The 27172-nt window shown below is 45.2% G+C and overlaps 1 protein-coding gene across 2 annotated transcripts in view; it reads left to right on the top strand.

Moving 5' to 3' along the window:
• LOC138580587 (protein-glutamine gamma-glutamyltransferase E-like) overlaps window positions 1-27172 on the top strand; it is a 127163-nt gene that overhangs the window by 41278 nt on the left and 58713 nt on the right. For both annotated transcript variants that reach the window (XR_011304298.1, XM_069651243.1), the window contains exons 2-6: window positions 4578-4751; window positions 6571-6813; window positions 14413-14525; window positions 15887-16015; window positions 16753-16930. Coding sequence is in view for 1 of the 2 variants with exons in the window: in XM_069651243.1 (XP_069507344.1) it covers window positions 4578-4751; window positions 6571-6813; window positions 14413-14525; window positions 15887-16015; window positions 16753-16930 (837 nt within the window). In the remaining variant the exon portion in view is untranslated. The remainder of the gene's footprint in view (window positions 1-4577; window positions 4752-6570; window positions 6814-14412; window positions 14526-15886; window positions 16016-16752; window positions 16931-27172) is intronic.

Raw genomic sequence — 27172 nt, 5'->3', positions numbered from 1 at the left:
CGCCGGCCATGCCGACATGTGTGTGTACGACAATGTCAATATTCATTCCGGTTCAATGCGAACATTATCAATATGTTACCTGTTAAATGTCATAAATAGAGAACACGTGTATCACGTGCAAAAACACATGTGTATTATGTATGTTTCTGCCCAGTCTCCATTGCTCACAGATGTTTCCGCCATTTTCATTCGTAATTATACGCCAACCGCGTGTTAGAGCATGGAACTCTGCTGCACTGTTAGGTCCCAGCCCATGACCGGTGTAAAATCTCTTTCATATCACCACATCACAATGACCAGGCTTGTAGCAGCGTTTCGCCTATGTCTTGGATGGGTGGGTGTGTTTGTGTGCGTGCTTTCCTTCTTTATATTGCGTGTTTAATAAAGCATTACAAGACATATACAGAGCGTCCCCATGATAATATAAAATTAATTTCATGTCTAGACATAAGACGCATTGCCCCCTAAATAGCCATATTCCTGTACATGAACTGAGCGCACCGGCCGTGATCACAAGATGTACATACATGCAGCTGCCTACTTGGCCCTGCAGCTGTACACATGTTCAGGGCTCCTGGCCGCTGGTGACACAGACAGGGAAGGGGGTCTGCAGCATATCTACCTGGTCCCCGACACCAGTCACTCACTCACTTACTCACTCAGGGACAACTGATTCCTTGCTCCAATAGCGCCCAACCAAAAGCAACATTTATTGACAATGCTAAACCTCTGCATGAAGCCATGCAGGCCACACAACCTCAAACCGGCTTATGTCCCCCAGACCGATACAAGCAATGAAAAGCTTCTGCCCACCTGCCCCCACATTCACATCCTCCCCCGCAGGTTAGAAGTAACAATACTTTAGACTACTTTTTCCTTTGTAACTCACTTTCTCATCGAAATCTCTAAGAGGTACTTAGATAAGTAATGTATAATAGATTACAGACACTGCTTCGAAATTATTCTCTTTTTTTCTTTTGGATGAATTGCAGTCACGTTTGATGATTTGTGCACAGCTAATCCGCTGGCAGTGTGGAACCAAGAGTAAGTCAAAGGTTAAATCAAGGAGTGCTTTTGATTTCATTTGTCTATGCACGCAGCTTGGCTAAATCACAGTGGATCTCATGTCCCCCTGTCAATCAGGGCTGGACTGGCATACAGGGAACTCTGAAGATTTCCTGGTGGGCCTCTTCACTGTGTGCCTCTTCAGTATTTAATCTTCAAATGTTATCATAGGAAAAGGGTTGGGCTTGCTCAAAATGTGTAACATGGGGCCACTTTGAAAATTATTTCCAGGGCCTCTTTTGGTTCCCAGTCCACCCCTGCTTGCAGACGTGTAATAAACCCTGCGGGGATTCGCCATATGGGTCCCACCATTGCAACGGCGGTGCCTGATTACAGTTAGGGAGGCTCACGTCAAGTTGTAATCTGTCTTTGGTGCACGCCTGTAGTGTAGTGGTTCCCGGTCCGGCGCTCTATCATGGCAGTGAATTGCCGAGCTGCAGTGCTGCGATAAGGCGGTGTTACTTCCAGGCGGCCGGCCTTTCTGGCAATAGAAGGCTGCTTGAAACGGTAACCGCCTATCGCGAGGGGTTCAGCCGAATAACCCCTATGGGATGAGTAGTTCAATTGGAAATAGGAAAAAAGGGATTTTTTGTTTGCACTGGAAGTCTGGAAGCGGGTGGACTGCTGCCAGTGCCACCCTCTCTTTATAGACTGAGCTGAATGGCAAAAGAGCCCTGCAGCGAAGTGTTTGCCATGTGAAGAGCATGACGGGAATCAGAAAAGGACCATTTCAACTCGTCACGAAACTTGCTGAGCGCTCTATTTCGGAGCTTCACAGAGCGACGTTTGTTTTGTGCCAACGCTGGTAGTCGGGTATTTTTAGTTTGGGCCCAATCTCTGCGAATCGCCAGAGGAGAACCAGGGTATAATAATGTTGGCAGGCTGTGATGTACGTGTTTTAATTACCAGATGCAATGTTGCTGGGCCACCCTGTCCTAGGATCGCCTTCAAGTAGTGTAAGGTATTCACAATTCGTCTCCACGCATAATTTGGAGTTTGAAAAACTAACGTAACACTTTTGGAAAAGTACACATTATGTTGTGTTTTACTGATTTATGAAGGACCACATGGGCTATGGCCAACCCACCCTCAAGCACGCAGCGACAGTCCGGAGGACGTGTGAAATCTATTCATGTCAAGTTGTCAAGGGAATCCATGAGTTTGGTGTCATTTTGTTTAGCTGTACGACAGTAGAACAATTGTTATGCTACACAGTTTCTTCCTCCAACGGGCAGCTCGCACACGGCTTTGAGGGCAGGTGTGTCTGAGTGGTACCCCACTCTCTTTACCCAGCCCAACCCTACCCCCCATCTACTCTACCCAGCTCTCTCCAAACCCACCAACCCTACCCCCACTCTCTACAGTACCCCCACTCTCACACCTTACCCTCACTCTCAATACCCACACTACCAGGGATTTAAGTGGGCCAGGGCTAGCCCGGGCTCAGCCCTGGCAGTCTCCAAATATTGCCGTTGAGCCAAAGCTCTGCCAGGGAGATTCGAGCTGAACTCCCTCACCAAATTATTGTAAAGAAATGAGCGGCAATATTGCTCTTTGCCAGTAGATGTTACTTCAGTAATATTTAGAATCAAGACATGAGTTAAGAAAATGTGAAATTAGGTACTGTTCAAACAGGAAAGGGAAATGATGAGAGAATAAATCGTTTGATTTTTACCAAAAGTATTATCATTAGAATGCCTTTAATTAGTATGTACGAATAATTAATTTCATTCAGAAGAACTGTGGGATTGCATGGCGTACTGACCCCTTTTTTTATTTGATGTTCTGTTTCATATTTGAATATATTTATTTTGGTCAAATTCTTTACACACATAAACCATATTTAAATGTATCTTTTAAACTAGAATGTCTGTCCTGTCATTGCCCATATGTAAACTCAATGGGCTCTTTTGGGTCACTCCTTTAATTACATAGGCCACTCCTCTTTTAAAGCTTTATTAACTACTTGGGATTTGAGGCTGCACAAGACCCCTTTGAGGCCCACCCCCAAATATTACACCACAACACATTAGAGCCCCCATCCATTTCTTATGGCAGTGTAAGCACTGCACCCTTCTCCACTCTCTCTACCCCCACCTACCAACCCCCCCACCAACCCTACCCCACCCATCCTATCCCCAGTCTTCCTACCAAAAACCACCCTACCCTCACTCTTTCTATCCTCACCCTCACTTTCTCTACCCCACCCACTCTACCCCCATTCTCTCTACCCACACCACCCTTCTCCCACTTTCTCTACCCCCCACCTACCATACCCTGACTGTCTCTAATTCTACCCACCCATTCCCAACTTTCTCTTCCCCTACCCACCCTACCCCCAGTCTCTCTACCCCACCTACCCACTGTACCCCCACTCTCTCTAACCCCACCTACCAACCCTACCACCATTCTCTCTACCCCACCTACCCACTGTACCCCCACTCTCTCTAATCCCACCTATCAACCCTACCACCAACCCTACCCCACCCATCATATCCCCAGTCTCCCTACCAAAACCCACCCTACCCTCACTCTTTCTATCCCATCCCTCACGTTCTCTACCCCACCCACTCTACCCCATTCTCTCTACCCACACCACCCTTCTCCCACTCTCTCTACCCCCACCTACCGTACCCTGACTGTCTCTAATTCTACCCACCCTATCCCAACTTTCTCTTCCCATACCCACCCTACCCCCAGTCTCTCTACCCCACCTACCCACTGTACCCCCACTCTCTCTAACCCCACCTACCAACCCTACCACCATTCTCTCTACCCCACCCACCTTACCACCATTCTCTCTACCCTCACCCACTCGATCCCAACACTCTCCACCCTCACCCACCCAATCCCAACTCACTCGACCTCAACACACCCTTCCCCATTCTCTCTACCCTCACCTACCGTACCCTTTTTCTCTACCCCCACCCACCCTACTGCATTTCTCTAGCCCCACCCACTCCGCCCACCCTACCCCATTATCTCTACCCCACCCACTCTACCTCCACTCTCTCTGCCCCACCCACCATATCCCCACTCTCTACCCCAACCACACTAGCCCCACACTCTCCCCCCTCACAAACAAACCCCACTCTCTATTTCCCTAACGATCCAACCTACCTACAGACTCTCTACCACCACCCAACCTCCACTCCCTCTACCCACACCCACCCACCTTTCAATACAACCCGCTCACCCACCCTACCCCCACGTTCTCCCCATCCCGTCCTTCCTGTCACACACTTGCTTTATGTCTTACCCTCTCGCTCTCAACCTGTCTCGCTCATATTTCCTCTTGCTCACCATTGAAGGCGCCCTCTCTCAATTGTTTCCTCCCTTGCTCTATTCTCCTTCCTTCTCGTTCTCTTGCACAATCCTACTCCTTATCGCATCCTCCTTTGAAACTTTGCACCGTAGTGCCTATACATGCACAATGCACATAACAGCAGTAAACGCCAGAGCTATTGGCATTGCCGATGCTTGGGATCTTAGCCTTTGTTCTTTTCTTACAGCACTACGGATAACACGCGTGGATATGCAGGAAGCCGCTAACAAGGCTGACCATCACTGCAGCGAATTCAGCAGCACGATGCTCATTGTGAGACGAGCGCAAGAATTCAACATCATTCTGAACTTAAACAGAGCAATGAAGTCTGAAGAGACCATGGGCTTTACGGTTGATACTGGTAATATTGCCATTGCCTATTATTCACGCACACAGACAACGTACCTCTGCATATGCGCCATCAGATAACACCACGGCACACTCCCTTGACTCATAGACAAGGCGGCCTGCTCTCCAGATGCCTGTGTAAGTGGTGGCAGCTTCTGCTATTAGCAAACACAGCATATTTTCATGGCTGGTTATGACAATACAGGGGGTCATTCCTGGCATTAAATGGAGGCTTACAATCTAAGCATAATGCCTGTATGGCCCGTTTTAACATACTGCCCAATTTCCCAGCTCGTCTAATGCATAGCAGGGCAGAAAGGGAAGTTTGCATCTCCACTTTGCTTTCCTCCTCCTTCTAGGAGGAGCAGCCAGATTTACGCCTGCATGAGATTTGCATGCAGACGTGGAACCAAACGATTCCAAACGAATACGCCTTGCATTTACACCTGGTAACTAGCAGGTGGATTCCATTGGAATCCATTATGAAACACCTCAAGCAAAGCCTCATTTTCAGGCAGTGCTTTATTTCTCCCAAAGCTTAGAGTAAAAGTAGAGAGTAAAGGTGATGTCACCTTCTTTTACTCTTCACATTAACACTCCACTTTCAGCGAGGTGAAAATGACATGCAGTAGACCAAACTGCATGTAAGTGCAAACGCTGACGGTCCGCTCCATGCATTTACCTTTTCATTTAAATTGTCATATAATGCTTATCTTTCAATCCGCATGAACCCTCTCATTGCACTCCCTCATTAATAGAGCAGACATCTGCACTGCACATATACATGACAATTATAACTTTAAGATGTAGCCACGATTCCCGGACGTGTCCTTAATCTGTGATCATAGGATGTTTCTTTATTACTGTAAGTCCACCATATGTTTTCAATTCCACTGATGAATTTGTATAACTTCTTGAAACCACATACACTATGAAGGTTGAAAAGTATGATTTATTCTGCAAAAAGGAGTGTCGCAACAGCCATGTTATTTTAAAATGTTCAAAAACGGACTGCATTTCGACAAACACCCTATAACGTGGGAATATAATTATTCAAATACCCATAATCCAATATTATTCTAATTCACCATGTTTATCTCTATTTTCGAATCTATTTTAATAGTTGACCAATTCCTTGTACACACGGTGATACATTTTACAATTAACTTTAGAAAAAGGTCAACGTACAGCACTATGGAACAGTTGGGATTTGAGTATTTCTTCTATGTTCTTGTTGTGGCGTATTCATCAAACTCCAGACCTGTTTAAAACACTTTTAAATAAAGTGTCTGTGACAAAGGCCCTGGAATCAGAAATCATGTTCTTGGACAAATAAAGTTTAATTGTTCAAACATGTGTAGCGAGTGAAGATCCTACTTCTTCCTACGCACACTCATCTCACACCCATACACTCTTGTGCATGCTAGTTAATCTCAATCACATACATACAAGTCAGAGACAGGCAACCATTACGCAACCTTGTCAAACATATTTTACCTCTGCCGCATGCAGGCAATCTCTCAGACTCTTAATTAGCCAATTTAGAACGTTATGAATAGTCCCATTTGCAGATCGGTAATCATGGCTACACACACTCCCTCTCTTCTCTCACCAAAGAGGCAGGTATCCCAATTGTCTACACCACAAAGAAAGATAGACACCCGATACAAAAACTATGTGCATGCAACTTACTTTGCAGACATCTTTGTTTCCAGAGGCGTATACATATGCATTGTAATATTAACAACTGTAACAGACAGTGCTTGTTTGCTGTAGCCAAATCATGAGACGGTTACCATGGAAATGCCAACACTCCATTTTCTTTTTTGAAGGTCCTTCACCATCAGTGTCAAACAAAACCAAAGTGTCTTTTCCGCTATCAAGTTCTGCAAGCAAAGGTGTCTGGAGCGCTGTCCAAAGATCCGGTGGCTCCACCTCCATGAGCGTCACCATTTCCAGCCCGCACAATGCTATCGTCGGCTTCTATAAGTTCAGCGCTCAGATGTCCTCTGGGGGACAAACATCATCCACACAGCTTCCCGATTTTGTGCTGCTCTTTAATGCCTGGGCTTCAGGTAGAGATTTTAATTCCTCGGTTTATTGGCATGATTTTACTGATAATTGTTCCTAATCATTCTGGCAGATTGACTACAAACAGTTGCTCATCTTTTGCACTCCCTGCCTCTTCATTTATCATGTTTTTGCTCCAAAGCACGGAAGCACCAGAGATTTGAATGCTCCTCTGTACTTAACCACATCAACATTAAATCAAGTTGTATTAACATGTGTTCAGGACACTATTTGGAGGTTGACATTTTTGTACAGATTAGTTTCATAAATGCCATGAAGGAGAGCAGAAACATGCGATTCAGAGAGGATGATTCTGACCCTTTTTAACGTCTCCCAAAAAAAAAAACAACACATGAAGGAACCCACTTCAAATTTGCATTGATTGGAGAACTTCTTTTTGCAATATCTTGTTCAAAATTGGTTGGCGGTCAACTCTGTCTCTTGTGTCTTCTCTGAAGGACCAGAGCCTCCCACAATAGGGTTTTAATGCATTACTATGTGTATGCACAAACATTGTTTGCATTTCTATATTCATTCTAGCAGCCAAGAAAATGAAGTGCAATTGTAGTTGCATGGGTGCTCCTATTATTTTGCATGTGAAGAGGGTGTGGGCACAAGTTCTGTACTAGCACCCCTCCTGTCTTTGTGGAATGTGCATGCAGATCTTGCTACCATGGCTAGAAGGGGAGTGGGGGCGCAGTTGCAGCATGGGAGCTTTAGAGCTGTGGTAAACATGCCAACATGCATGCAATGTTCAGCCAGATGAGCCATATTGATCCTCTCTGTGTTGATTATGGAACAATTGTGCACCAGAGTGAGATCATGCTACCTTAATGTATTTCAACATAAAGAGAGAGAAAAAAACAAAATCGCTTTAAGGTACCCTGGTCTTACTATTTAGTAACTATGACAACATTAAGGCTTGAGCATTGCAGGATGTGATGGGGCACTGTTCAAATGGATTTCCAAAATCAGCCGTGGTGGGAGGAGTTTGGGAGGTCACCCTGTTTATGGTAAGCAGGGAATACACTAAGAGGTTTGCCAAAACCCACCCAAGGGAGGTGAGCGAGCAGAACATGCTTAGTCTCAAGAAAGGTGTGAGAGAGGTCTAGGGCTACAATGAGTCCACACAGAGCAACACTTAATAATTCAAGTTAGACAGTAGTGTATCAAAAATAAATAAAGTTATGTATTAGGTCTTTACTTACACACTAAGCATGTACAAATCATAGTTAAGTATTGTAAATAAAAACCATGACTAACATTTAGACACAATCACCAAGTAGGAGAAGAAAGATGCATATAGTCCCGGGAGCATAGCTCAGCTGCAACTTGCTCGCCTTGGAAACAAGACGACACAAAGCAACACAGGTTCGATACCCGGTCCGTGCTTAAAAACATCTGGCTAGCGCATTATAAATGCGCAACTAAGACATAATCCTATAACAGCACCTTGAGCTGTGTGAGCGCTTTAAAAATGCAAAAAATAAATTAATAATAAATATGAATTCGATATCATTGTTCAACACGTGAGTACTCAGATGCTAAGTAGAAATGTCAGAATAAGTACAAGTGTAGTCTCACTATATCTACTGAAGTCCAACCCAATAAGTCACAAGTTCCAACGAATAGCTTCTTCAGGTAAGGGATTTCAGAAATAATGCAGTGGGCTTTTCTGGTGCTTTGAAAGTTTTTTAAAGTAATATAAGTATTTACCCAAAACAGGACACTGTACCCCACTCTATCCTATCCCCAAGGTAAGTCCAAGCTAAGGATTCTTAGCCCAGGTTCGACAGCCAGATGCCAAGCCATAGGGAGTTAGGGACAAGGGCTTTGCACCCAATGTTAATCTATGGAAGACAGGGGGGACAGAAACAGGAAGGTTATTTTACCCCCTGACCCCAATTCTTTCAGGTGACACTGCAGGTCTTCTGGACTGCACTGGGGACACAATCTTCGTTGCTTGATTTGGGTGAGGAAGGCCCAGAGGTTTGTAGGTGCAGAGGTCACTCTTGGGTCTGAAGTTGGTCATGTTGAAGTTGGACAAACGGCTCCGGTCAGCTTCCAGAAGAAGACCCCAAATGAAGAAAAGATGCAGAATTCTGTGCTGGAGACCCTTCAGGATACCACACAGGATTGAATAAAGATTGTTCTAATGGAGGTCTCCACGGTCAGGTGGTGACAGGCAATCGTGCATCGGGGAAGACAGAAGCAGCCTACCCAAGCACAGCTTCCTTTGGAGTGAGACAGCTGAAATTGCAAACCCAGGCGACTTCTGGTATAAGCTGAAGATCTACCAAGTTCCAAGGCTCTCCTCAGAATGACAACTGAAAGAAAGTTGCCCAGGAGAGAGCTGGCCAGTCCACTGGCTGGTCCAGGGACACTTTCCAAGGCCCTGAGGCACAGATCTTTGATCAAGTTCCGAGACTGTTTGTTCCCACCAGTCCAAGGATCAAAGCGCCAATGAGGGCCTTTTGAGATCAAGCAGAGGAGCATGACTTCCCCAGGGTGAACCATTGGAGTATATTCTGGTCATCACATCACTAGCAACAAGAAGGTTTCGGGAATCTGGCCCATTTTGCCTATTGTTCCCTGGTGCAATGCCAAACGGTGCACAGGTTGATATATGCCTCATTCAACATAGCAACATAAACACAGAAATCTTTTCTATTAGCTTATTTTGTTTTCAAACAAAACCCTTGTTATTATTCTGCTTAACATTAAATTATTTTATATTTCAATGCTAAGCCCCTCAAAATACACATTGCTTAATGAAGAGCATACACATAATGAATATGTGTCTTTCAGAGAGTCTGGGAGACATGGGCAGTCGAGTTGAAAACATGGACCAAAAGTGAAGTGTGAAACCAAAGCACTTGCACTTTAATCGCATTCATTCACATGGCAATGATCTCTCACCTTTTTATGAGGCTTGTCGGAGTCTGAAATCAACAATTGCTAGGCATCGCGACATCTGACTTTTCTACAACTCTTAGAACCTGAGTGCTGCTTTGGGAGTATTACCTTTGGTAATGACACCAAACTGAATTAATGTTACCACATGTGGTAAGGCTGCAGTAACTTGAAAGGCCTGCACGATTTTATAGGCATGTGGACCCTTCGGATATTCTCCATTTTGGAGTCCCTTAGGACTCCCGGCCAATGACATATTATCACGTGTTGTAATTACCATGTATGGTGATGTTTTTCTGTTGAGGTAATTACCTTCATACAAAAGCAGGCAGATTTGAAGAGTTTCACGTCTTAAATTTAGAATGTGCCAGAGTGAAAGTGCATCCGTTATTCTAAATTACCACATGATTTATCACTACTGCCGACATTGTAACCAGGCACTTAGTTTTAGAGTACATCAACTTTGTTTTGCAGTTAAAGAGTTAACAATCTTTCAATGAACTATGATTGTTAATTAATCTTTATTGACGTTGGAAGCAAATGTGTTATAGTGTTTCTATTGCCGCCCCCCATAACTCTACTACAGAGATTGGGCTTCGAGAGCTTAACCACAATTACCCTTGATCATATGAGGAGGAGACTGAGATCTCTGTATCAGCCACAGGCATGATAGTATCTAGTCTCCTGGACCCAAGGGAGCTCAAGCACTGCTGTAGTACCTCTAACAATGTATGCAACGTTAACAGGTGAAGTGAGGGCCCTCTGAAAATGAAAGAATTACTGCACACATCTCTGTCTATCATGATCTGTAAGATGCTGGGACCCAACGTGATGCCACTCAGTTCTCTTTACACTATGACACTCTATAAAAGCCACACACAGGATGCAAAGGGATCAGTGTAAAACTGTCTTCCATGTAATAGTCCAGTCACCTTATTCTACTGCCAAGCTGTTCTTGTCCTGAAATGTTCTTATTCAAAATAATATAGGGCGGGGCGTGAACAAAAGCATGTTGTGGTTCTCATCCACCAAGATAGGGACATTTATAGCAGAAAGGACGCCTATACTGGTGTGTGTTTTAAGGCAGTAAAGGAATGACTATTGCTTTGAAAGTGATCATTCTGTCTTCAGAAAGAGGGATGGATAAAGCTTACCCGCAAAGAAGCCATGACTGCTCCTTGAAAGCTTCTAACTTCATCTCTCAGACCTTTTGTGTTTGGTGAAGGACACTATTGTGTTCTGCCAATCACAGCATATTTTCAGTACTATCCCACCATAATGCCCTATATTCAACACCCCATGTTTTAAGATATTCTCTGTAAAGAAATCCCTTTCCCCATGGAGATAGGGCAGAAACTACTATCTAATTGAGATCAAAATGATGCTTCTGCTAACGTATTCCATTAGTAAAACGGGGTAGAGGGTGGGTTCTAGAAAATGAACACTCCAGTGCTGAGCTCCGTATTTATGTGTTGCATACAGTTGTATCTCTGCAGATAATACTTCACCCGCCTTGAGAAAGACCCTTAGGGGTTGAAACATGTGTCAGCTGACCACCCTCTCCAGACAAAACGTCTACAGTATAACAATAAAATAGAAATACACTCTGAAAACACAGCAACAAGCGTCAGATCCTTTATTCAAAGGGTCGTTCAATCCTTTTCTCATTGCAAGGTAACCAGGACTTTTTCAGTATTCCTTTAGTAGTACACAACAAGCTAGCATTTAATGTGGATTGAGATTAAGCAGTCCTCCAAGCATTAAGTGCAGAGCTTTTGCAATTGGTGGCTCCGGCTCCCATGAGGGCAGGAAGATAGGAAGAAACTCAATTCAGCCAGTATCCATGGGGAAAATCAAAAGAACCACACTGAATTGCAGAACATGTTAGCTGTGGCATTCATGCACTCTCCAATACAGCAACACTAAGGGCCTCATTACAGGTGAGGCGGAACGGGTTAACGGGACTGCTAAAGGAGGCAGACCCATTAAACCCGTTCCGCCTCATTACAAGCTCCCATCGCGGGACCCGGTAAGTAGCGCCTGGTCAACCAGGCGTGCTTACCGGGTCCCGCGAGGGGAAGAGGGAGCAAACAACGGGCTGCTCGTAATCGGCCCGTTGTTTGCTCCCTCCCCCATTCCCATTCAGCCCTGTGGGGGCTGAAATGGGAATGGGGAAGGTCCGGGCCCGGGTTGCTGGAGGGAGGAATTACCGGGCCCTCCGAACTCGGAATGGCCCGGTAATTCCCCATTCAGGGAACACGGACCCGGACCCGATTTTGGCGGCAGCCATGCCGCCAATAGCGGCATGGCTAACGCCAAAATCGTAATGAGGCCCTAACACACAATATCCTGTATTGGTGCAGATACTGTGAACATTGAGACAAAGCTTAATTGCTGACTATTATGTTTTCAACTATGTTTTTAGATTCAAAGTAACTCCCAATGAATCCATAGCAGTGATGTTAGTTTATCAGCTACGTGTGCCGTACACATGCCAATTCATGCCTGCGTGAAAGCGGCATAGGTTCACATAATGTACAGAAAATGCATGAGGGTGTGAGGTCTGTTAATAGGCTCAAATCTACAGCCTACATCAGATAGCATTGAATTAAAAAGGAAAATGGGGCGGACAGAGAAGATTGTTTGCTTTCAAACTCATTTCATGATGTCTTGGCATCATGGGTGATTGTGGGACGTGAGAAGCCTCCGGCCTCGAGTGTCCATGTTACATAAAGCCCCCGGAGCAGTGTGTCCAGTCTCCCCTTTTCAGTGTTTATTTGTCTCAGTTGAGATCACATCCTTCTGTGGGGGCCAACACTCCCTGCCAGTCTCTTAACATACAGCTAGTACTCCTTGCACCAAGCTACACGATGTAGCTATCCTGTACACCTGTACGTCTGTGTGCGCAGAGCTGCACACACACACATCTATGAACCAGTAACCACTGTCTTGCTCCTGGTCTCTAATACTCCAATAACACTAATAGAGTGCCATTCTGACAGACTTCCATTCAAGCTCTCCCACAACTGACACACAGATGGAGGCCAATCTATTTTACTGTAAAAGAGGCGGACCATTATTCACCACTGGAATTGTAATATTGTGGACACAATGGGCTTTCATTACAAGTTCGGCGGTAGCCTTGCCGGTAAAACTGAATTTTTCCGGCGTCTGGCAATGGGGAAATACAGGGGCATTACAGCCCTGGCGGACCCTGTAGTTCCCCATTGCCAGGTACCGGAATGTATTACTCCCCATTCCCACTTGAGTCCCATAGGACTCAAAGGGAATGGGGAGGACGGTAGCACCGGCACCATTGAAAATGGTGCCGGTGCTACCGTCAGTGTCAGCTCGCGGGTGCCGGTCCGGTAACAACGGTACTGGGAAGCTTACTGGTACCATTGTTACCGAACTGGCAAACTTGTAATGAGGCCCAATGTTCCATGTTGAAATGCACTCATTATTTAGATCCACGAGTAGACAAATAACGAAGACCTGAGACTCTACCACTACATGCTTCATCAAATAGTGAATAGTTACCGGGGACATAGGGCCTCATTACACGGATGGCGGAGAACCATGGCGCTATTAGCGCCATGGTTCATGCCGGTAAAATACCGGCACCGCCTTGGCAGAAAGGGGAATTACCGCCCCATTCCAAGGTTGGCAGGGCGGTAATTCCCCCTTCCACCATTGCCCTTCCCCATTCCCATTTTTGCCCCATAGGGCTCAATGGGAATGGGGAAGGCGCTAATTACGGTACCGCAAGTTGCGGTACCGTAATTAGCTCCCTGGGTCCCTTTGCGGGTTGGTTTTTAACGCCTGCAAAAAGCAGGCGTTAAATCCCCCAACCCGCAAAGGGACCTCGTAGTAAGGCGGTAAGGATTTACCGGTACCAGTAAATCCTTACCGCCATTCGTGTAATGAGGCCCATAGAAAGTCTACAAGACATGGAGGCAGCCAAGACTCCGTCTGACTGAAGAGTGAGGTCACATCCATGTGGCAAAGCAGGCCATGGCTGATTTCAGGATTGGCTTTTGCAATCTGAGTTTTAAGCGGCTACATGCCTGTCTATACCAATGCCGCTGCACACATCCAGAAATTCAGCTTGCATTCATAATGAACTTAAGCCAATTTGTGTTCCATTTCTGAGGAGTGTTGTCTGTTTATGTTTCAATCACGTGTGCAATTTCAGGTTTAAAATATAAGGTGGTCTTCAACCCTCATGAAGCTTTGCAGGTCGGGGACCTTACTCTCTGTGGCACCTGGGAACTGTGTATTTGTCCACACCACTCTTCCTTTCAATTTTTGGATCATGTGACTATTTAACACAAGGCTATTTCTCTAATTGTTTCACAAGTCACTCCAAGAACTCTCCTCCGCAGACTGTCCTTAACCCACCTGCTTTGCAATGGCCCTATATCCAGAGCAAGGGATGCACTTTCCTTCTTGGCTTTCCTTAGCGACTTCCCCTCCTATTTGGCCATTCTTACCTTTACCGCGCACGACAGCAGAATTTGTATTCGTGAAATGTAGATTGGTGATGGTGGCGCAGCAATTTGTTTACGTAAAGTAAAAAAGTGCATGTCTGAATAAACAAAAACGTGTAAGCAATGTGTGAGGAAGATTGGCACACTTCTTTTTTTCACCGAAACGTCTTTGGCAATTCATCCATTCTCATTCTATTACAGGTGATGACGTATTCATGCCGAATGAGGAGGAGAGGAAGGAGTATGTTCTGAATGAAAGTGGAATTATATACTATAACATAGGTGGAGCTTTTAGAAATTGGATCTACGGCCAGGTAAAAACGAAAAGTCATATCAAAAAGGGCTTGCATGAGTGATTTCACCAGGTTAGGTTCTAAAGGTGACAACACCACAGGCACCATAAATAGTATTCACCATGTGCACCAGACCTGCAGGGCTATGCTTGAGAAAAGAGTTGCATCATTTTTCAAAATCACATGGTTAGGGTATGTTACAGAAATGACTCCACAGGAAGTGAGCTTCGCAAGATCTTTGACTGCCGATGACCCTATATATATATATATATATATATATATACACACACACACACACATATATAGATAGATAGAAAGATAGATAGATAGATAGATAGAGATATGTATTTATTTATTTATTTATTTAACCTGGGAATGTAGCATCTCCAGAAATAGTGTTTGGCATAGGCAACCATGCAACCATTGATAGAAAGTAGGAGAATCTTATATCATACTTGTTATTAATGGATGAGATTAATGACATCACACAAAGGTTGCAAGAAGCAACTTGGGATAGTAGTGCCCAATTACAGAGGGCACTAAATCTGGCCTAGTAACAAAAAGAAACACTGTTTTAAGCGACAGTCTGGACTACTGACACTAAAAATAGAAACGAGTTTTTGTTTTTATTTCTAACATGGTCTGGCCTGCTCACACCGCTAACAGGTTTGTGTTTTATTTCTATTGTTAGCGCTAGAAATATAAATAGTATTCTTATTTCTAGCATGCCCATGTTGCAATTAGAACAACTTTTTTTCTAGATTTCTACCACTCTAAAATGAATATTATGATGTCCTGATGCCCAGTGGAATTATACTAAGCCCGAACAATGGCATGTTAACCTGCCGTCAGTAACTGGGCCCTTTCTTAGGTGAAATTTTGAACTGTTTTTCCTAAATCGCCAGAAAAGTATAAAAGATTGGACAACATCGAACCACCCAAACTATTCTGCTCCAAAACACTATATTCTGAGATCGCAGTGTGTGCTCTTGATCACACTGATAATCCATCCTTGGACTCAAGAGAGAAACACGGCCCCTGCATCCCAGACTAGTCTGGCTAACACAACTGCTGGACACTACTGTTACCTGTTCAGTCTCAGAGAACAAGGCAGGGCATCCTTGCTCGGTTCCCGACACTCAAAGGAATGCATTAAGGTTTGATACTCTCTGCAAAGTGGGCACATGCATTGTTTTTTGGGCAACATCTGAACTACGAAGGAAGACCGAGCCTACATTAACATCGAGACCTACAGGGATTCAAATTGTTGTAAATGCATCCCTCTCCTTCACTCTATATATATGGGAAATATGATGTGGCAAAGTCTTTCACCATAATGTCTCTTTTTGACTTCCTTTTTTATTTGACTTTTGTTTTTGCAGTTTGATACTGACGTTCTAGAAATCACTTTCCAGATCCTCAATTCAAGCCTGGAGTATAGAAGGAATGCAGCAGCAGACGTCGCCAAAAGGAATGACCCCAAATATATAGGCAGGGTGATGAGTGCCATGGTAAGGAATGAGTATGAGTGTCAAAAGGCAAGAAGAGATAGCTTTTGTAAGGGAAGATTGAAAAACGATCAGCAACCTAGAGGGCATTTCTATTCAAATAAGGCCTGCTCGGGTTTATCTGCACTGAGGGAGTTCTTTGCTGTCAGGGTCAGCTGAATTAGTCTTAATTGAGATATTGCTCTTCTGGTACTGAGATTGGTATAGCACGAGGGATGGTTCTACCCTTTGACCCATGAATTTATAATAAATGTGAAACATAAGGAATAGGCGGGCGAGATTTGAGTACCTTTGGGCAAAGCTGTTTCAGTCATGATAGGTAGCTAATCTATGTATTAACCGACCCATTAAGATCTTGCAGGCAGATGATGTGACCATGTCTGCTCCCAGAAGAGCACCCCAAAACTACATACTACTAATTTCATGGGAAATGCCAGCTTCAGATGTGGGAGGGAAGGAAGTTAACAGCGGTTGAGGGAGGCTGTCTGTGAAAGAACAACCACCTCCTTTGCACACATCACTTCTGGTGACTTTTAGACTACCTCTCCCGAAAGCCAGAAAGTCAAAGCGCTATATAAAGTCCTCAATCAATCAATCAATCAATCAATCAAGACATATCCCCGTGCAATTACTTCTGCAACACTGGCAGTGTGGCATTGCCTCTCTGGATGGTACAGCAAAGACCCTGTTACCTGGGCAAATGGTTTTTGCCAAATCCTATTCTCTCTTTCTCTCACTAGGTCAACAACAATGATCAAGACAGTGGTGTGTTGGTGGGGAGATGGAGTGGAAGCTATGCTGATGGAGTACTGCCCACCACATGGGGCTCAAGCGTCACCATCCTGCACAAGTGGGCGCCAAGAAGAACACCCGTGAAATATGCCCAGTGTTGGGTCTATGCCGGAGTACTGTGCACAGGTACATAGTCTATCAATAATATCACCTACTTATGTTACATCAAGAAAATCCGTCGAAGGCTGGCTTCTTCGACATACCAACATTATTAATGGTCAACAGCAAATCAAACACAAATGGGTGAATTTGAATCAAAGTAGTTGAGTGGATTCTTGGTAGCTCCAATTGAGGGCAAACACTGTGTAATGTTTTACAATATAATAATGCAGCATAGCCGCAGGCAGTCTTTTACATTGTAACAGTAAAGGCATAAACTGAACACCGAAGCAGACAAATCCCAAAGGATCTATGCAGTGAATTACCACCCACTGGATAGTCCTTCACCCACATGTTGCTTGCATGTGTCCTGGAACGTCTATCAGAAGGTGGTTACTGAGCAGTTCACTCACTCATTATGTACTCTCTGTTCATTTCATAAGGCCACTGTGAGCTCATCTGAGAGCAGAGACCATTTCATAGTCCCTTATTCTTTTCTGGAGGGTCAAGCTGTCCAAAGACCATTTTAATCCAAGTGCGGTGCTTTCCGTCAATCAGACTCAATGGTACTATACTGGTATCCGAAATACCTTAGGTAAAGGAAGTGTATGGTGATTTCGCTTTGTATTTGCTGATCATGGAACACAAAGCGGCCACTTTCATCACATAGATTTCCATGAGGCCCGTGTTCACGGAATGGCGGCACGTTGGGGAACACCGTATACGCTTACTGCGCGCACGCGCGTGCATGCGTGCGTGTGTGCGTGCGTGCGTATGTGTGTGTGTGTGTGTGTGTGTGTGCAGGGCTGGTCAGGAGTCCAGGTGTGAGGGGTGTCCCCTGCTGGAGAAGTGCCATGCTGAGGGGCGGGGAGAAGGGCGACGACGGTACAGGAGTTGTGGGGTAGCCCCCACATTAGGAGAGGACCGCGGAAGGAGGCGTGCAATGGGAATGAAGTTTCGCCACAGCGCCAACACTAGGCTCAGGCAACTGGGCTTAGGTGAAAACGGCCTGGGGGGAAACATCATAGATTCGATCAGAGGACCCTGATGTCCAAGAGCGAAGTTCCACAGTCCAAACCACAGTACCCTAAGTTTCCCAAGATCTTAATTGCACCCTTAAAATGCCTGGACTCTGGGACGCAGAAGAAGGTTTTGTAAAGAATACTGAGTGAATGTTTTATCAGAAGAGACTGATTTAAAAATCTGGTGCCTTTGGGTCTTATCCGCACCAATTTCTGTATGTGACTCAAAAGGAAAATAAGAAGAAAAACAATTTTCATATTGCAATCACTCCCCGGGAGGCGGTGGGGGGATGGAGCGGGGGGGGGTGGGGGGGGGGTGGTTGTGAGACTCCACTTACAGGAAATGTATGTATGTAATTTCCTTGCAGGGATTTCACCGTATTTCTTTTACCACAAATAAATGCTGTGAGAGAAACCTGTATCCCCTTTTGCCCCCCCCCCCACACCCTTCAACCTTTCTAATTTCCTAAACCCACACCCCATCTACATATTTGCGGTAAAATGCAGTGAAATCTTTGCAGTGAAATGAGATGCGATGAAACTGTTCTGGAAGGAAAAGGGGTGATTCCCAGTAAATGATATCTGGAAAACACACCTTTGATCCATTGAGCTAGGTTAGAGCTCAATCAAATCCCAACAAACAATCCCTTATTGAATAAGGCAATAACAACAAAGTAATACATATTTTTTTAAATATCATTTAAGTGCTGGGTACCCAAGAGATGTGTTTACAAATTCTACTATGCCCAAAATGAAGAAATCATGCAACAATGTTGGTATGTTGGTAGAAGCATTCACACAGTCGTGATCGTAAGAACCTACGATATCAGAATCTGGAACAGGGTGTGGTCAGGGTGTAATCTGCCAGGATACACAACAGTGCAGCCTGCTCGTGATGTTGTGTCAGGACCCTTTTCAAAGCTTGACTAATGGTGAATGCATATCAGACATTGGGCCTCATTATAAGTATGGCGGTGAGGCAACAATGGTGCCAGTAGCGCTACCAGCACCGTTGCAACCGTACTACGAGCTGTGTACGCGGGTGCCTGTCAGCCCGCCAGGTCTGACCTGGCGGGCAGGGCGGCACCCGCGAGCACAGCAAGTCGGATGCACCGGCACCGTTGTAAACGGTGCCGGTGCATCCGACGTCCCCATTCCCATTGAGCCCTATGGGCTCACGAAAGGGCAATTGCTGGGTCCGGCTGGGCCGGAATAGCCCGGTAATTGCCCATTCGTGGGTGCTGGACCCGAATGCGAGTTTGGAGGTAGCCTTGCTGGTTTTACTGGCAAAGCTACCTCCAAACTTGTAATGAGGCCCATTGTGCTATATATGTCGATGATAGGTAATGGAAAGTCAGGCATGTGGGGTGGAGACATCGTGGAGAGCAGTGCAATGTGGTTGAGTACTGGGTGCCCTCACAAAAAAAGAGCTACTGGGGATCAATGATTTCAAAAAGTACCACATTTTAAAAAGGTCCTTGGAGAGCCATGATGGTTTCTGGGACTTGGGGAGGGCAGTAGCGGAGGCAGCTTTTGGTGCCGGGGGGTGGATAATAGGGCACGAGCGGGAGGCTCAAGGGCGGGGGAATCCAGGGCAGCTGGCCTCACCGCCTGCCTGTCACTTTGGGTCCACCACTGGGTGGATATGTTACTGGGTTTTATACTGCACTCTTCTGCAGTTTTGATGGCTTTTCTGTGCCATTTCTGGAGTAATAGGATGGTTAGGTTGTAGGGCAAGATATCTAGGACATAGCTTTGGACAGAGTATGCAAACAGGAAAAAAAATAGTCCAGAAGAAGCCCAGGAAAATGGTACAAACTGTGCACCTTACATCTAATGCAGGGGTATGCACTCACCAGTGTAGATGAGCACCATTCTGTAGTATAGCAGCCCAGGAAAGAGCACCATTCTGTAGTATAGCAGCCCAGGAACAGAGCACCACTCTGTAGTATAGCAGCCCGGGAACAGCGCACCATTCTGTAGTATAGCAGCCCAGGAACAGAGCACCATTCTGTAATATAGCAGCCCAGGAACAGCGCACCATTCTGTAATATAGCAGCCCGGGATCAGCGCACCATTCTGTAGAATAGCAGCCCAGGAACAGAGCACCATTCTGTAGTATAGCAGCCCAGGAACAGCGCACCATTCTGTAGTATAGCAGCCCAGGAACAGAGCACCACTCTGTAGTATAGCAGCCCAGGAACAGCGCACCATTCTGTAGTATAGCATCCCAGGAACAGAGCACCATTCTGTAATATAGCAGCCCAGGAACAGCGCACCATTCTGTAGTATAGCAGCCCAGGAACAGAGCACCATTCTGTAGTATAGCAGCCCAGGAACAGCGCACCATTCTGTAGTATAGCAGCCCAGGAACAGAGCACCACTCTGTAGTATAGCAGCCCAGGAACAGCGCACCATTCTGTAGTATAGCATCCCAGGAACAGAGCACCATTCTGTAATATAGCAGCCCAGGAACAGCGCACCATTCTGTAGTATAGCAGCCCAGGAACAGAGCACCATTCTGTAGTATAGCAGCCCAGGAACAGCGCACCATTCTGTAGTATAGCAGCCCAGGAACAGAGCACCATTCTGTAGTATAGCAGCCCAGGAACAGCGCACCATTCTGTAGTATAGCAGCCCAGGAACAGAGCACCATTCTGTAGTATAGCAGCCCAGGAACAGAGCACCATTCTGTAGTATAGCAGCCCAGGAACAAGAGGTCATGGTCTTAGACTTCTGGGTAAAATGCCAGGAGTAACAGGGTGGAGGCGTCTGGCTCATAGAAGGTGCTAATAATGGAGGAACACGTGATTCATTAGGGCAACATCCGGTTCAACCGTGGGTAGCGGTGTGAGGAACAGATGCTGATGCTAGAGTATGCACGTGGGCAGCATGAATTAACAGATCTCATAGATTACCATATATCAATGTGACCTGACAGATCAATGTCCTGAAGGAGGTGCTATAAACTAGCCCAGAGTAGAGCAAATGCTCAGTTGCAAAGTACCCATGACCCCCGGCAGAAGGAACATGCATTGTCATGTTCCTTAGCAGAGTGTGGGATAATCATACTCTTGATTAGAATGCTTCACATATGCCAGTAGGGGTCGCTGTAAAGAAGCTGAGGCTTTTGAACAGTGCAATGCATTCAAAATGTGACAGCAAGTTTAGAAGCCACAGACAGGTTGTGTACTTACTGCTGGTCTTTTCAATTGCCGGCACCGTCATTACCGGGCCGGCACATTCGTAATGAGGCCCGTTGGGTTGTTGCATAGTGTTTCAGTTGCAGTCCCTAAAAATGTAATAATAATAATTTAGCATTTATATAGCGCTACGAACCCACAGGCATCTGAGCACTGCTTATTACCCACAGTGTGCTGTGCTCATTTATTGACCTCGGAAGGATGAAAGGCTGAGTTTGGCGTTGCCGGGAATCAAACCTGCATTAGCAGGCTCTGTACGAATGTCAATGTGAGTGCTCTACGTGCTGTGCTATCGGACCGGCTGCTAGGTTCTGTAGGATGACTCGGCATTGATTCAACCACAAATTTAATACCCAGCCGTTCATATTTGTTCCTTTTACTTTAATCACATCGAACTGTGGGAGGCAGTTTGCCAGGGTCACCTTCCGAAAGAGGGACAAGGTGTTCTAAGCTACTCTGGCATATAGTGATATCAGGCCCACCTCATGTCGAATGATTGCCATTGGGATTGATTTGGGTAGGTGCAGGACTCTTTTCCAAAACCATCCTTAAAGGTACTCCCAGATCTCCCAGTGGAGACCCAGGCATGCCTCTACCCCATAACAGAGGACTGGTATCACTTTTTGTTTGTAGTAATTTATGACTGGCAGAAGTGAGAGATCAGAGTTTCTTGATTTGTTAGGTGTTTTACTTTCCTCTTTAGGCAGTCTGTCCAAGAAGCTTTGCCTTTATTTACATTTATTATACAGCCGAGAAATGTTATCTCAGATGTCGACCCAAGCGCCTATCATTCAATTTCCAGCTCACCTTCTTTTTATTCTTAGTCGTATGGCCTCCAAATACCATTATCTCTGATTTTGCTGCATTTATTTTGAAAGAGTTTTGGGTTATGTCGTTTGGCAGAATGTCTAGTTTTTTTGCAGACAGATTGGAGTTTGGTCCAGGAGCACCAAATCGTCTGCATGTAGAAGCCAGCCTATTTCCGTTCCATTCATTTTCAGGGGGAATGTTGCACCCTCAGGCAGTGCTTTTTTTATGTCCTCAATGCAAAAGTTGAAAAGGACTGGAGCAAGGGGATATCCCTGTTTCAAACCCTTGAAGGTGTACACCTGTTGGGTCAAGGTGCCAAACTGGTCCAATTTGATATGCATTCTGGTTCCTGTGTATGGATCTTTGCTAGCTGAAAGTAAATCTTTTGGGCAGCCTCGATTTTTCAATTTCTGCCAAAGTTGTTTTCGGTCAATGCTGTCGAAAGCTTGCTCCAAATCTATATATGCGAGGTAGATTTTTCTGTCTCCTTTTGTTGTTCGCATTTTTAGGAGACTAATCAGTAGTAAATTCAGGTTACCTCCTACCTCCTTTACGAAGCCAGTTTGGTGACTCTCATAGCTCTCTGATCTTAAAACCATTCATTAAAACACCTTAAGAGTACCATGGAACATATTTTCCCTGAAATGTCCAAAAGGGCGATCCGGCGATAGATCTTAGGAGCCATTCTGTCACCCATTTTGAATATTGGCACCACCACTGAAGCTTTCCAGACCTTCAGGACTTTTCCTTTCAGAAAAATTATGTGAAACAGGATTAGACAGAAGTCTGCCCATGCCCCAGGGGTAGCTTTTAAGATGGCGTTGGTAAGGCCGCCTGGCTCAGGGGCACGTGAACTGCTTTCCCTCTTAATTAATGTTAGAATTTCCTCTCTATCCATATCAATTTCATAATTTGGTCCAAAGTCATCAGCTCTAGTGCCATTCCTTAGGGCCGTTGTTTTGAACAGGTTCCCAAAATGGAGCACACAAATATCTTCCGGGATAGGGTTTGCTTGATATGAAATAAGGGACGGCCATTGTTCATTTAGGATCTGCCCCAGAATCTTGCTGTTATTCATAAGAAGTGCCTTTAGGATACGTTCAGCGTCGTTTTGGCGGATTGCAGTTTTATGGGATTTGATCCAATAGTTATAGGATTGCCTCTTTTTTTCTTAGTAACTCCTCTTTGTTTATTGATCTTGAGCTATTTCATTTTCGTAGGTCCCTATTTAGGAGTTATTTTTTAGCTACCACTTCCCTGTCATAGGTATGGATCAGTTTATACACAGGTCGCAGATCTTTATGTCGGGATTCTCTATAGGCAGTCAAAACACTATCGTATTCAACTCCTTCTCCTTCCCAATCCTGCCATGCTAATTTGGCCTTTGCTAATTGAGGGATTTCATTGGGTGAGAAGCGAAGTCTGTTTCTTCCTCCCTCTATTTCTACAGATTCTTTCCATATGACTTTATTTTCTGTTGAAATTCCGACACATTTCAGAATGATTGGGTCATGGTAACTGTACATAGCTGGAGGAACTGTCAAAAAGGTTACTTTTGGAAGCAGATTTCCCGGAGACGAAGAAGTAATCCAGAGTTGCATGTTGTTTTCCATTTCTCAATGTTGCAGATCCTGGGATTTCACCCTTTGTATTTCCATTTAGCATGTGGATTCCTCCCTGCTCGTTCTCGTCAAGCCATTGTAGGATTCTGCGCATTTTTGGATTCAATTAGTCAGCTTTAGATTGGGGTAGCTTTATTCCTGGTGTTAAGCAATCGATATTAAGGTCGCCACAGATTATTAACTGGGGATCCGCTTGTATGTTATACATTTTGTTGATCCACTATGTGACTAAAGCTATGAAAGAGGCTCCTTCTTCAGAATCTGGGTTCCAATACACATTGAACAGCATCAGAAAGTCTCTACTCTTGATGGTGCTTACCTCCAGCAGAATAATCAAAATTTGTATTTGGGGATTTGGATTGATGGTTGGGAGTACTCGCAGCCCAAGACCATTTCTTAGTATTGTTAAAAGCCCTGACGAAGGTCTACCAAGCTTGCCCCTTTTAGCTTGATTTAAATGGAGTGTAAAGCCATCCAGTAGCAGGATTTCCGACAGCCAAGATTACTGTATACAAATTATGTCCAGACTGATAAGGGCCGGGTCTATACTATGGAAAAGATGTCCAAAACCCTGAGTGTTCCATGACCCAAATACCAGGTTCCTAGGTTCTAGATTCTTCTGGCTCTATTCTTTGTCACTCAATGCCAGGGCTTTAGCTAGCCAGGCCCACAACTGCTCCTCTCTATCATGTGGCTTTTCTTACCTGGCTTGAAACAGCACCCTTCTTAGTTTGTCTTCTGTGTTTTTCCCCTGTATAGTAATCTTTATCTGATTCCTCGTGATCAGTCCTTCTCACTAAATCAGTGGGTACGGTGGTGCTTGCAAATTCGTATCAATTTATTTTTCTGGCATTTTCAGGCTTGAGGCCAACGTTTTTTGTGTTTGCTTTCGCAACAGTGTTTTACAGTTTCTCGATCATCAATGTTCTTCTATTCTCATTTCTCTTATGTGCAAGTTTACCCGGTCATTTTCTCGCTCATCAATGAAGTCCACGATCTTGATGTCATCAGTATTGATCACTCTTAGTTTAGGTATATAGTGTAGGGGGCTCATGATATTTGAGAGGTTTAGGATCAGGCCATCATCCGCTCTTTGCATCCTTTCAAGAGCGACAGTAGATATATGGTTGATCGTACTGGTCAGGCCTTGAGTGCCTCCTTCATTCGATCTTTGAGCATTCATTGTCCGTTTGTATTTTCTTTCCGGACTCTATGTTGGGAGTCGATCCTGTTGTGACTTTAAGAGTAATTTATTCATGATTTGGCCAGGTTTTGGAGAGCTATTTTCCTGTGGACTTCCCTGTTGGATTCTACTTCCTAATTTAGCTATTCTATCAGACAGGGTGAGAAATGGGGGAGAGGGGCAGGCTGCAGTTCGGCAGCTGGGATTGCAATCAGGGACACCCACGGCATTGGGTTTGGAGTCATGGGTTGCCGGGTCCACAGATTCGATGGAAACCTCCTCTTCATACATCAACAGTTCAAGTAGTGAGTCCTCTATGGCAACTGTTTCCATGGCGTTTCTTGATTGTATTGGTCCTATTGGCACTGCGGGTGGCAAGAGAATGGCCTCAGATATTGTACATTGGACAGTTTGTTCCTTGGTCATACGCACTGTTGATGGGGGACCCAGGAGCACATTTTTTAGATTTGTCAAAAAGCTTCTGCATCCACATGGATTCGCCTTCCTTGGATTCCTCATGTTTTTTTGATTTCATCACATGCCCCTTTTTTCGTTGAGGTCCAATCTACTCCATTGGTTTTGGTTTGCTCACATATGTAGAAGGTGTTTATCTTGTCCGGATATGTTTCATTTGTGATCGCCTGGGAGGCTGGCGGGGATCCTCTAGCATCTATGGCAATAGCAGGATATCCGGTGGACAGGTCCTCAACTACATCCACTGCCATGATGTTTGAGATAGAGGCCATGGCCACCAGTTTGGGGGTTCCCACTGCTTGTGGTTCAGTGGACAGTTCTTTTGAGTTCAGTGGGCAGGCTGTTGTTTGCGGGTCCCCAACCACAGTTTGAGTGCTGGCAGGAATCTGCCTTGAGCCAGGGTCAGAATTCCTTTCGGGCGGCGTCGTCTCGTTGAACTGCCCTGGATTTCGTTTGGTGGACCAGGGTGCAATTTTACAGAACCCTTCCAGAAAGATCCTCTTGTCCATCTTAGCATCTTGCATCAAGTCCATTAAGGAGTTGAGTAATACACCCACCATTTATTTTTCCCTCGTTCTTTTCTCTCTCATCAATTCAATTAAGGATTCTACATAGACCAATTTAGAGTTCATCAGTGCGAGGAGAGTAGTCTGATCTTTGAGTTTGTCACTCAAGGTCTCATACAGTTTTGGTAGGATACTAAAGTAATTGTGATGCAAGAGAGGATGTTTGCTTGTAGTTGAGTCACCCCAAGAGGCTCCTGTGATTGATCCACTTTGACTTGCCTTTGATTGTTCAAGGCTGACAATGACCTTCTAGGAGGTCACTCTCTAGGGTCCCACATCGGAATATGGTCCATAGGGGAATCTGTGTCAGAGGAGGATTCATCGGTCGAGGTTTCACTGTTCAGTGGGTCCTCACTACTGACCCTTCTTCAAATCGATTGATTATGCTTGGAGGCCATCCGCAGGCAATGAAGTAGCTGGTAGATCTTGGATCTTATTACATTTGGCTTTTTTGAAGGGGTTTACTGTCGTCAGATCCACATCTTCTTCAAAAACCTTCTTTGGTATTTTCATAATTTTTATACTGACATCCTTTGATAGTCGCAAAGCAAGATGTGCAATATCTTAGGCTAGCCTTGCCAGGTTTTCTGCGTGATCCAAGGAGGACATTCGTGCCTGAGGGCTAACTTCGGTTGGCCTAATTGGGCCTAGCAGGTCAATAGAGAGTCTCTCAAGATTGTTTGGAGAGGACCGATTTAGACGCTTGGCTGTCAAGTTTCCCACGCCGATAGGTCTCCTACAGGGACATTTGATGGATTTTGACCAGATTCCTCTGAATCCTTCAGGCCTCTTTCATGTTGTTCCGGACCTTGCATGGCTTCCTGTTGAAAGACAGAGGCAGGGCCCGGAGGTGCAGCTAGAGGCCGGATCTTTTCCTGATCCCATGCATCAAACGGATCTTACGGTTCATGCGGGGGGAGGTCAAGGGGTTGGGAAAGGGCCTCAGTTTTCTTACTTTTCGGACTGGCTGTTGAAGGATGCCGTGGGGGTGGGAGAATGTAATTTGTGGGGTGTGGACCAAAGCAGTTGTGGTTCCATGTTGGACACTAGTACCGCATGTTGCACTCCCAAACAAGTCCTCATCAGGTAGATCATTCCAATTGGCGTGGAGCTCATTAGTGATTATGCCAGGAGCTCCCAGCTCTGAAAGGGGCATCAGTGATTGCAGGTCCTCCTTTTCACTTCAGATGTTCTCTGTGCCTGCATTGGGGGCCGTGGATCCTTCCTGAGTGGGGGCTGAGGCAGGCAGGGGTTCTCGCTGGTTGAAGTGCCACTTGAGATTTCTCATGTCTGAAGTGGAGTAGCATCTTTTTTTAATGAATTTGGTTCAGTTTGGGCCCCTTTGTTTTGTGTTGTTCAATTTGTATGCGCTCAATAAAGGCCTTCCCT

This window comes from Ambystoma mexicanum, chromosome 3p, assembly GCF_040938575.1.
Source record: "Ambystoma mexicanum isolate Mex_15411 chromosome 3p, UKY_AmexF1_1, whole genome shotgun sequence".
NCBI classification, from domain to species: domain Eukaryota; kingdom Metazoa; phylum Chordata; class Amphibia; order Caudata; family Ambystomatidae; genus Ambystoma; species Ambystoma mexicanum.
Note: the sequence above shows the minus strand (reverse complement) of the source record. Positions and strands in the feature narration are given on the sequence as shown.